This window comes from Canis lupus, chromosome 7, assembly GCF_011100685.1.
Source record: "Canis lupus familiaris isolate Mischka breed German Shepherd chromosome 7, alternate assembly UU_Cfam_GSD_1.0, whole genome shotgun sequence".
Taxonomy (NCBI): Eukaryota; Metazoa; Chordata; class Mammalia; order Carnivora; family Canidae; genus Canis; species Canis lupus.
Window position 1 is genome coordinate 46,019,623 of NC_049228.1, and position 12,437 is coordinate 46,032,059.

The following is a 12,437-nucleotide window of genomic DNA, read 5'->3' on the forward strand; positions in this document are numbered from 1 at the left end:
CATACCAGAGAAGAGCCGAGTGAAGGGAGCCGCGTGCACAGGTTCCTCCTTCTCTTCTCTGAATAAACACACACCCATGTACTGCACTTCTGTGCCACAGAGGCTGATTCTTTGACTCAAAAATACCCTCCCCTTGAGAACATCCTGGTGGATTAGCTGGGAGCTGGTCTGCCATTACTGAACACAAGATTCTGGAGGCCCTGGAGTCTCTTTCAGGTAGCCACTTCTGGCTACGAATGTTGAACATTCGTAGGATGGTTTGCTGTTTCTGGTACTGATATGGGAAGTAAAGGCAACTCATCGCCTCTCAACTCGAAGGACTATAATGCTAACGTATGTGTTTTCCTACACCAGATGGTTTTATGCAGCAAACAAACGGTTGTTGTTCAGTTCATTTTGACTAATATTTAATGATTATCTATTGTTTACCCACCTGGGTACTAGGTGCTGGGGTTTTAAAGTTGAATAAGATCTGACAATAGGGAAAGGGATGGTCCAGCATGGGACACAGGCAGGAGCACAGACACCATATTAAGTGTAGGGCTAATTCATCAAGGGGCTTATAATAAGGGAACTATGGAGGACAGAGGATGTGGCATCCAACTTGGCCGGGAGGTGGTTCTCCAAGTGGCCAGGAGGAAAGCCTTCTTAGAGTTGAAGGCACCATACTGAGTCTTGAAAGATAATCATGACTTAGCCACTTACACGCCTTGAAGGATGGGTGAGGGAGAGAGAACATTTCAGCACAGAAAACACCTGATGGCAATAGCAATAGCAAACATAGCGGTGGTTACAACAGGGCTCATTTACTAACCTGTTGCTGTGCACCAGGCACTCTGCAGAGATGTTCACAAGGACTATCCCATCTATTCCTCACTACAATCCTCTGCACCAGGTAGTATGCTTTCCCCCATTTTACAGATATGAGCACTGAGGACCAAGTTCAGGCAAAGCCTAAGTGCAGCCTTGAGATCTCAGTGTGGAGGATCTGAAGCAAGAACACATGCATTCAAGTACAGCAGTGCACGGCCCGGGTGTGGTGTAAAGAAAACTGGGTCAAAACGTAGAACCAAGGCAAATGTTAGGGTGCACGTCTTTTCAGGTTCCTAGTGTATCATTTTACCGGGCTGCCCCAGGATTAATTATCTGGGGCAATGCACTTTTGTTGGATTTGCTACTCACTATGGATGGCAGGCTCAGACTCTGCCAGGGAATATCTTAACTTGAAGATTTTTGCTCAGAAAATATGTAAATGATTTCTGACTGGTAGAAAAGCCCAGAGGTTATGGCTCATGGCCCATTAGGACATGAACTGAGCAATCTCGCTTGATGGTCTTTCTCCATTGCTTATGCTCCTACAACATCCTGTCCAACTAATTCTTCTTTGAATCAGCTTTACCACCATGTTGGTTTCTTTGTCAAAGAGTTGAATGAATTTTTGACGTGAGTTTTAAGGTTTTTTTTTTTTTTGAAAATCACACTCTGACTGTGGAATTCCATAGTCATCAACATTATTAACATTTCTGGTTATTAACATTTCTAAGGAGTTGTGGTTGGAGCAGAAGGCAGGGGCTAGATTCTGGAGTGTTTGGGGTTTCTCTGGGATATTTATAGCTGTGGCCATGGGACAGCTCAGTTGCTCTAGGATGTCCATATGCAATCAGAAAAGAGCTTATTTCCTCCTTTTTGGGCAAAAATAAAAAGAAGTTTGGGGGGTTTCTCAGAAGGCCTTTGATGCGATGAGAGCTTCAGGGAAGCACAGAAGCTTCCAACTTTACTGGGTCTCTTCGTGGCCCAGAGCCAAGGGGAGGGGAGCTCTCTAGGCAGAGTCATTCTGTGCTGCTTCTAACATGGGTTTGTAGGCAGCACATTTCAGGCAACTTCAACAATTCATTTTTAAACTAAAGCTTTATTTTTGCTAGATCTTTTCTGAAGGTTTTCTACTGTATATTTTAAGTGATTAATCTGGCCTTGTAGAAATTTATTTTACAATTTGAAGACTTCTTCAATTTCTACACTTACAGCCCTTGGATGTCCCAAATCCTACTAATTTGTACATTTATTTGCTCTATTTTGGTTTGAAAGACAAGACTTTTGGCTGAATTGGTACACTATTTTAGTTAGGAGCATCAAATGATGATTCCACATGAGCACAAAGCAAAGAAAACAAATAATTTTTACAATTCTTATTGCAAAAGAATTCATTGCTTTTTGCACCTGAATATGATTTCTTTATTCTGGGCCCCTCTCCATAAATGGCAGTTGGTTAATTGAAAAATCAGGCATGCTACAGTTTGGGGGCCAGAAGCAATTTTCATGATTATTTTGCTCCAGCTACTAGAATACTGGATTTCTTTTTAATTCCATTAGAATTAAGAATTTATTCTTTTATTTGGGAAGGTGATTTTTCAAGCTTAAGGTATTGCATCTTGATTACAGGTATTTGTCAGTTTGACGGGGCTGAGTTTGGTTCATTATTAAATGGTTTACCTAATACCAGTCTCTGCCTTCAGAAGCCAAATGTCCAATATGCTTGTGAAATTTATTTAGTATTTTGTCCTTTATTTATTTTATTATTATTATTTCTTAAGTTTTTACTTAAATTCCAGTTAGTTAACATATGATATAATATTAGTTTCAGTGGTACAAGTTAGTGATTCAACACTTCCATATATCACAGCAAGTGCACTGCTTAATCCCTTCACCTATTTTACCCATCCTTCCACCTAGTATTTCCACTTACCCATAGGCTCTGGTAGTTGTAGTCAAGGCAGATCATATAGTTTTAGAGAATAATGGATTAGCCTTGATACAAAACAGATACAAACTATGAGCTATGCTTACCTACCTCCAGCTGTTACCTCTCGCTGGGCCACGCCTTGAGCAGTTGAGATTTGGTGATAGCAACCCTGATACATGTCTTTTTTTTTCTCCTTGAATTTAAGATGAGAGGATATTGAGGGTGTGTGTGTGTGTGTGTGTGTGTGTGTGTGTGTGTGTGTTCTGACTGTGTGTGTGTGTGTGTGTGTGTGTGTTCTGACTTTCAGGTGCAGAACTGTAGAGGTTTTGTTTCCTTGAGGTTTTACTGAGTTCCTAAAGAATTTTTAATCTATTTAATAATGTAGCCTCATCTTAAACACAAAGGTAAGGGGCACATTTCAGTAATGAAATCACAAATTCTCTTCACGTTGCATGACCTTCCTGAGAAGTTAGTTCAATATGTAGGAGAGCAGAGAAATTAGCCTGACTTATTCAGGTATGGATTATCTGATATGGTTATTAAATCATGATTGGGACAGAACAATAGAAGTTATTTCAAATTATGCATCACTTTAAACAAACTTTATTGAAGCCTTTACTGCATTAGCCCTAATTATTCACAATGATGATGCAGTGCTCCCTTGAATCAGACCCAGCTCTGTGGCCAGGGACTGTGGCTGATCGATAGCTATTGAGCAGTTTGATCACGAAGGCTGACCTGCTTGAGCACCGGTGGCAGCCATGGTCATCCCTCCCTCCCAGTAGCTCACAAACTGACATGTTCTCCGTCTGGCCTCCCTCTCCTGCAGCTCATCCTCTGCCTCTTCCTCGAAATCAATAACTTTATAATCAGCATGCTTCCCAGACTCTGAGAAGCTAAAAAATTGCCTTAAACAAAACACACACACACACACACACACACACACACACACACCCTACCCATCCACCTGCCCCTCCATATATCTACACTCAAGCTAGAAAAGACATGTTTTCAACCTCTGACCCACATCCATTTCTTCCATGTTATAATGTTTATAAAATAAGGTAGAGAATGTTTTGTTTGTTTTTTGACCAAAGATCACCTATTTAAAAAAATACTGTGAGGACTCTAGCCTGATTATTTGGCAAGTATTTACCAACAGCCTACCACATGTCCATCAAATGTTTCCCATTTGATGGTTAATTCCCATGATGAAGCATGTTTTTCTCAGATGTCTGCCACCATGTCTGGTGCTGTATAAGCACACAGCTACTGTTTCACCATGATTCATTACACTCAGTGATTAATTATTGAGCATCTACTATGTGTCAGGGGGCATACCAGATACATTAGCATTCATTACTTGAAAAGGAAAGGAATTTCTAATTACTTGAATTCTTTCAGTACATTTTGTATCTCTAGACATGACTTCTTAAATTAATTTTGCTTTCTAAGACACTTAGTTTTATGCTCTTTTCCTCTTTTCCCCCACTTTGCACTTGTCTGGGTCTTCAAAACCACTCTGTAGAAATGATGACCTATTGAAAACAGACCAGAAGTACTTCCAAATTACCTTGCTTATAGCGAAAGATGAAAAAGAGACCCTAAATAAAACAAAAATGAAGTGAATTGTCTCAGCAGAAATATCTATGACTAATGCACAAGCACACAATTGAATGAAATCAAACCAAGATACTGCTTACTAACTTTCTACTGTATGTCTGCCTATGGTTAAAGCATCAAAAGAGGAGTTTCACTTGCTATTCCCTAAAAGAAGTAGGAATCCATAATTAGGGAGAAAGAAACCTGCCTTTGCTCATGTTGGGCCCATGACAGAAGGGAGAATCCACTGGAAATCAGGCAATAAATCAAGAAGTTTGGGTTCCAACCCAATTGCATGACCTCAGGGCAGTTTCTGAATCTCAGGAGCAATCACGTGTGAATCACATATGAAACAGGGTGTTGGACACGAGCCCAGACTGTGTGACCCTAACTCTCTTAGGTTTGTGGGAAGCCATGTATCTGTGGGAAGCGGAATCTAAGGAAGGTCTGGCCTCCAGCACCTGGAGAGATCTCTGGCTTGTGTTCTCCCAAAAGTTCTGCTTAGCAGCCTGAGACCCGGAAATGGACCAAATCTGAAATTCTCATGAGGGTCTCATTTTAGCACTGCCAAAAATAAACAGCCCATTCCTGCATCCTGAAACAGGAGAGCTTTGGCTCAGCTCTGATTACCAGAGAAGCAGGTTTAAAAGTTTAATACTCACCTGTTTCTAAGCCTGTTTGGCCTACTTGTAAATGACTGGATGCAAATTGAGGAGGGGAGCCTGTGAAAGCATGGGGTCCAAAGAATGCACTTTCTCACTCTGAATAGAAAGAGCTGAGGGGAAGAAATGGGGGACCACCTGTCTTTTGCCCCTGGGAAATATCTGTGCTTGGCAAGCAAAGGCAGAAATATACAGGCTAATTTCTAAATCCATAAACGGAGCTTTCCAGAGCTTAACCAACAAGGTTGGATAAGTAATTATCTGGGTGGATAGCGTGGACTCCAACCCAAAGCTTTCACTCCAGCCAAGTGGAGTTCTGGGCTTGGCACCAGCTCCCACATCCAGGACCATGTCCACTTTGCTCCCTCTGCCTGGACACCCTCTCGCAAAGGCTCTACCATCCTTGGGTCAAGTCTCAGGGTAGCTTCTCCCTCACTCACCCACGACCTTCCCTCTGACCTCTCCCTGTTCTCATTGCAGGCATCGTTTACCTGGCATTTCCACCAAGAAATTCTCACTTCATGCCTAGCACATGAAAGATGGGTAGATTCACAATCACATCTGAGAGACTCTCCCATCCCTTCTAAGCAAGATTTCCCAAAAGGCTGAGGAGAGAATAGCATTTCCAAGAGATGTTAAGAGCTAGGGCCAGAAAAATGGGTTCTGTGGTCAGATACGATTGTAAAATTCTGTGTCTCTCTTTCCTGGAACATCACAGTGCACACACTAGTCAATTCAAGGCTCTGAGAAGCCCTGTGGGAAGGAAGCGGGTATAAAGCAGCATTCCCCGTACTCTCTTAACTATGCAAATACCTTTTATCACAAGACACCTACTAATGTCTTGCAGAACTCAGTTTGGGAAATGTCACTCCAAATATTTCCTTCTATAGTTTCAATCAGGCACATTTTCTAATTACCAGTAATTTCCATCAAGGAGGTAGGTATGAAGACCAGTTGAGTTCTTTGTTCAAAGCAACCTGCTTAGTGAGAAGATGAGTGTAGAGTGAATATCAATAATGAGTCTCTTCCTGGGGTTCCAATTGTAATAGGCATTTCTAAACACTACAACATGCTTAACATTTACCAGTGCATGAATTCCACAATGGACCCTCCTGTGTGCCACGAAGATAGCAAGCACCTAAATCATGGATTCCACCCCTGAGGTCTGTACAGTTTCGTTGTGAGAAGAAGTTAACAGGGGACAGTTCTGTAGTCTCTGGGTAGGTAGCAAACACCTACCCAGGTGAGACCCTGGGTGCTGTGTGCCTTCAGGGGATGCTGGACCTTGAAGGTCTGTAGGATGTGGGCAGGAGTCAAGGAAGGCTGTCCTCAAAGAAAGGTGTTAAGCTACGTCCAAGGCTTGCTTTCTTGCCAGGAGGGATAGCATGCAGGGGCGTTGGTGCAGGCACTGGTGGGAGATTATGTGGGGAGCCAAGGAAGGCAGAGCATCTGGGATGTCTGAATAAGGAGTTTATATTTTATCAACTGCCAGTGAGGAGTCTGGTGACTATTGAAGATTTCGTGATATCATGGGGTACATGAATCAAGGCTTCAGAGAAACTCTGATTATTGACTCCCAACCCCTGTGAGCCAGGGAGCTGATCAAATGCAGTGGTCCACAGCATGGGTGCTGGGCCTATGTTGGCATCCTCACTGTCCACAGGTTTGTGGGGCCAGGCTCTTGATGCCTGGCTTCCTCTTCTGAACTGAAGGCATAGGTAAACCTCACAGGCCTCTTTTAGAAGTCACCTAAGATAACATATTTAAAGCCCTCGATGCAAAGATTAATAAATAAATCAAGCTCTTGATGCTTGATGAGAAGTCATTAATGCTGTTATCTTTCAGTTGCTCCTCATGAGCTTTTGCCCCCAGGTCCTAAGCTTATCTCTATCCTTTCTTCCCACTTGAAAACCCAGTAGGGACACAGGCTGAGTATCTATGGGAGGTTGGCTAAGCAGAGAACCTAGATGGCACAGCATGTTCCCCGTGGGCCTTCTCCATGCCCACCTTCATGGGGCTAAACCCGAAGCCTCTGCACAGTGCTCACCTGCATCAGACGTGGCTGCAGATGCAGCAAGGAGCGATAACACCGGGCTCGGTGGGATTGCCACGCTGTCCACTGTGGCTGGCTTCTTCCTGGTCATCATGGTGGACGCAGAGCCCTCGTTCTTACTATGTGGTGTCGTTTGGTCCACTTTTAGGTGGGGACTTGGCATCCCTATGAAAGAATAAACCCGAAGCTTACAGTTACTTGAAGGAATAGGAAAATAGACAATAGAAAACCTAAAAGTGAGCTGAGGAAATTGTTAGAATCACCTGACCTCCTTCTGGTACACCAAGAATGAAATTTTAGAACATTTAAAGGAAAAAAATAAATATTAGCAGCATGACTGGTTTGGGTTTCATGGCTGAGATTAGTGGTGACAACATTCCTTGGTTATGTGGAAGCAGGGGCACAGGCCCAATGGAGCAGGAGAGTCCAGCAGGTATTCCTTTGTCTTCGGTGGGTCAAGAAGCCCATCTTTCCAGACATTGTGTCGTGTGCAGCATGATGGGGACAAAGGGGCCCCATTCTAGCTTCTCATCTCATCTGGCTGGGGACACAAGACTAACGGAGTAAGAAAAATTGGGTGACACATAAGGGCAGGCTTCACGTCCTAGGTGCTCGGGGACCACTAAGGGGTTCGGGATTCATGTGGGGACAAGTGAGGAAAGGCTTTCCAGAGCTCATGCTAAAGCAGCAAGGAAGAGGGAAAAGCTATTCTTAATCCCATGAAGAGAGTATACTAAGTTCTGGGTGGGGAACGAAGATGATTCGGACGAGAGGCCAGGCTGCCGGAGCACAAGTTGCATCGTGGGGGCTGCTGTGTAACGACAGTCCCCATGGCCCAGTGAATGTTGATTTGGAGGCTTTTCAGTCTCTGGTCCTAATATGCATCAAAAATCATGTCTTTGTGATGCCGAAGAGCGCCGCTTGTGAAGCGCCTCTGTAAAGGCCTGGAAATGTGCTATGTAACAAATTACAGAGCGATTCTGGACGTTGCTTTGTAGGCCAAGCAAATCCAGGCTCTCTTAATTTTTAGCTATGTGATCATAAGCAAGTAACTTAACGTCTCCAAGCTTCAAGATTCCTCGGCCTACAAATGGGGTGGAACAGTATAAGCTCACAGGGGTGGCTGAGAGTATCCCTCAATTGATTAATGTAAAGCACTTAGAGCGATGTCTGGCACACCGTCCATGACCTGTAAGTGTGTCCTGTTACTGTTATTCTTACTATTATCACTGTCTGCCCCGTAGCCTGTTGCTTCATCGTGGCAACTGGAAGCAGCTGGCAAAGGCTCCCCTCTCTTCCCTGACCTGACCAAGGACCTCTGGGCCCCTCCTACGTCCCCAGCTGCAGAAAAGTGGCTCTCCAACTGGTCCAAGCCTCAGGCCAGAGGCTCAGGGTGTCTGAATCTGAATGTCAAATGGTCAGCCACACAGAATTCTTCATTTCTAGGCTACCTGCCACTGAGAGCAACAACAAAAAGGGCTTTATCACAATAGCCCTTGACCCTTGTTCTTCCAACCCAACCACCGTGAAGTGATTCAGTCCTCTCCCAGAGTAACGTTATGTTGCTGCCACCGTGAAAGCAGCTCAGATGGGGCTGGTGGCAGCCCTGTGAAGTGGGTAGCACAGAGCGACTAGTTTCTTAATTTTACAGATGAGGAAAACAGATTTCTGAGAGGTTATGAGATAACTAACTAAACTCACACAGCCCTAATGTTAGGGCTGGGAGTCTGCAAACAGCCAGATGCTAAATCCTTGGCCTGTGGATCATCCTGGCCTAGCTGGTCGTCTGCTAACACCTGTCTACCGCCCTTGTCTGCCGACAGCACCGTTCACATCAAGCATGCCCAGGCCCTAGCCTCACACCTGGAAAAGGCACCTGTAACCACCTAGGGAAGAAAGTCATATTGACATTTTCATTTACCTACTACGCCATCCCACCCTCTGAAACCATCCCCTCTTGTGTTGTGAATAATAATGCTGTTTATACTTCTTGGATTTTATATTTCATAGCATTTTGACAGTGGAGGTAGACAGACATCAAATTCGGTGACAGAAAGATTGCAAGGCATGACCATCAAGAAGCCAGGAAGGGCTGCGAACGTGGACAGCCTGCCCATTTGTGAAATATGCAGGTGTGTCAGGGATGGGCAAGGCACATCACTATAGTACATGTAAAATACACACAGAATCACCCACCGGGAGATACATCCAAACAGGTAACAGTTGCTATTCTCAGGAAGGAGGCAACAGGAAAGTTCGGTGAGGAAGAGAGAGTTTTTACCTTTACTCCCTTAGCCTTCTTTATTGTTAATTTTTTTATTGTTAATATTTTTAAAGCCACACACATATTAAACTTTGTTTCCTTTTTTTTAAATAAATTTTTATTTATTTATGATAGTCACACAGAGAGAGAGAGAGAGGCAGAGACACAGGCAGAGGGAGAAGCAGGCTCCATGCCGGGAGCCCGACGTGGGATTCGATCCCAGATCTCCAGGATCAGCCCTGGGCCAAAGGCAGGCGTCAAACCGCTGCGCCACCCAGGGATCCCAAACTTTGTTTCCTTTGAGAAAATTAGCAGACTTGTGGAAAAATCGAGAAGTCTACGAGAGCACAGGCTTTGGGGCAGAATGCTATGCTTGGACAACTGGCTGCAAACAACCTCAACTGGGACAGCAGGCCTGAGTCTGACGAGAGTCCCCCAGTTCGGTATGCCATGCCACTGGGGTCATGCTCCCCTTGAACAGAGGCAGGTGTGCCTTCCATGGCACACCTCTGCAACTCCAAGCCTCCACAGAGTTCTGTTGGATAACAGCTCCTCTGGAAAAACCCACTGATATGTCATCTTTGTACCTGTGGACACAGGTTGGGAAGGTAATTCTTTGCCCAGATTATGACACAGGCCCATTTAGGGAACAAGCCGCAAACAGGATTAGCAGAAGGATATTTAACTCTCACTTGGGAACAAACTGATTTCAAGTCATTTTTGTTGTACCCATTTTCATGCAAATGTTCACAATCCAAATTAGTCTCAGTCCACATCATTTCATTAAAGTTCATTCGATCATACCTCTATTGGGCATACTTTGCTATTCAAGTGTTTATGTTAAAAGTAATAAAATGACACTTAAAAACTCTATAATTCAAATTGTCACTATTAGCTGTCTTGAAAACCCTCGATAATTTAGGATTTTCTAGATTATTGTACTGTTTGTCAGTTGCCATCCAATGAATTTGAAAAGCAATTAGGAAAAAGAGAAAAAAGAGCCCTGATGTTTTCTCAGACATTTTTGGGTTTTGAAAGGATTATGGAAACAATCCCAGAAATAGCATACATGAGCAAGTATATTAGATAAGCTTTCAACAAGGACTAATCTAACAGCATTTGGAATCCACAAAATCTGCCTGAGAGCAGAGGGCTTGGGGTACTGGAATGGGTGACTCCTCCCAGGGACACAGCACTGGGCAGGCTGGCCACCAGAACTCTTTGTTTCCCTTCATTCCAGGCAGCAGCTGATGCTCCACGGAGAGGTGCCCAAATGATCGGACATAGTTCTCAGAGACCTGACATGAGGGCAGAATGCTGGGACATTTGGAAAGTTTCTTCCCAGCATGGCCCTAGCTTCCCAACTCTCCATGGGAGGGAGACGTGTGAAGCTGGAGGCCCACCAGGATGAGACCTGGAGATGGCGTTGTGCTGACTGGACCATGGAGCTATGTTACTTCAACTAACCCTGGGACCTGAGTCCAGATGAGCATAGCTTTGATGTGGGACAGGATCACTTCTCAACCTCACACAGCAGACTGTGGAGAGCACATACGGGGTGTGTGTCCAGCACATCCGTAAACCCCAACACGGAACAGATTGTACTCAGGCGTGCATATTTGGAGGCCAGTACGTTTTTTAAAGGAGGAAATAACAATGCTAATAACTATGTGGATCCAACATCTGTTCACAATTAAAAGACAGAGCCAAGAGGAAATATTTTTTAAAAGTTAAACCTATAGGAAAACATTCTGCTAATAACCTGTTGACCTCTATTGATACGTTTTTTAAAAAGCCTTTGAAACTGGGTTGTGGTGTATCGAGGGACAGTCACTCATTTTCAAAGGTAATTTCTCATAGACCACTTATCCCCTCAAACCTCTACCTGCACACCGTGTTTGCATTAGGGACTTGATTTATGGATTCCCACTCCTCCGATGCAGAAGCTGACTTCCTGTTGCCTTGGTTACTTGGAGCTTAGTTCAAGGTTAAAGTACTCCCAAATCAGTATCAGTGGCAGGCGCTGCATCTAGCGGCCAAGTTATTGACTGCCCCGGGATGCAAAAAGGTCAGAGACCAAAGCACTGTTTACTGCCTTAAGGGTGAGTCAATAGCTTCAATATTTTGATTCTGTTTCTTCCAAAGTAGTAGTTGCTGTTCAATTACCTCTTCCTGGGGTTGTTCAAGGTCACAGGGGTCACGGAGGAAAAGCAGGGTCTGTGTTGGCTGACTTTCCCAGGATCCCTTTAATGAGCTCTGTGACCTTGGATAATAAAAACCAGCCTCACCTTAGAGTAATTTGTATGTTGCTCTAGGTTTACAAAGCCACTTTATCTCATTTTCTTTAGGGGGAAAACAAACAGAAAATCTTTGTAAGATGAGTACTATGTATTCCCCTTTTCTAGATCAGAGAAAGGGGGTCTAGAGAGGTTGCATAACTTATGTAAAATCATACAGTTGGTAAGAGGTGGGGAGATCTAGATCCTGACTCCTTGATGGGTCCTCATGTCACAAGTTCTTTAATATAGAGCGGCAATTGGAATAGTCACCTAGGGATCATATGTAATTCATGTTGTAAGACCCACTATAGAGAGCAGTAGATCTAGAAAATACTATGTGATTAATATAGGCTTGTTGAACACCTTAATTAATATTTTAATTATATGATTTGCAAATGCAATTGTTTCCTGGTGACAAAGCTTAGATTGGAATAGTGGGAGAGCTTGATACCACTGAGATGGTGGTTGGGTTCATCAACCACCTCTCTGGCCCCCTTCACACTGCAGAATGCAGGGCTTGGCATGCACTGGGAGGTATATTATATTGAGCAGTCAGTGGCTTTTAATCTTCCAAAGAGCTTTGACATACATAATGCTATTTGCCCCTTGCAGCATCTCTGTGGATGACAAAAGGCAGATGGTAAAACTCCAAATACACAGATAAGGAAACTGAGCCACAGAGGACCAGATGATTTGCCCTAACTCACATATCATGTGTGCAGAAGTGGTGCAGAAATCCATGCTTCTTGACTCAGTTCAATGTTCTTTTCTTTCCCTTTTGGGTCAACAGTAAATGCCATATTTTTGCACAAGACAAAACTCTTGAAAACTTGATAAT

General features: G+C 43.8%; 1 protein-coding gene across 2 annotated transcripts in view; it reads right to left on the reverse strand.

Moving 5' to 3' along the window:
* Positions 1 to 12,437, reverse strand: part of SETBP1 (SET binding protein 1) — a 357,622-nt gene that overhangs the window by 16,521 nt on the left and 328,664 nt on the right. For both annotated transcript variants that reach the window (XM_038543391.1, XM_038543392.1), the window contains exon 5: positions 7,052 to 7,222. In XM_038543391.1, the coding sequence (XP_038399319.1) occupies positions 7,052 to 7,222 (171 nt within the window). The remainder of the gene's footprint in view (positions 1 to 7,051; positions 7,223 to 12,437) is intronic.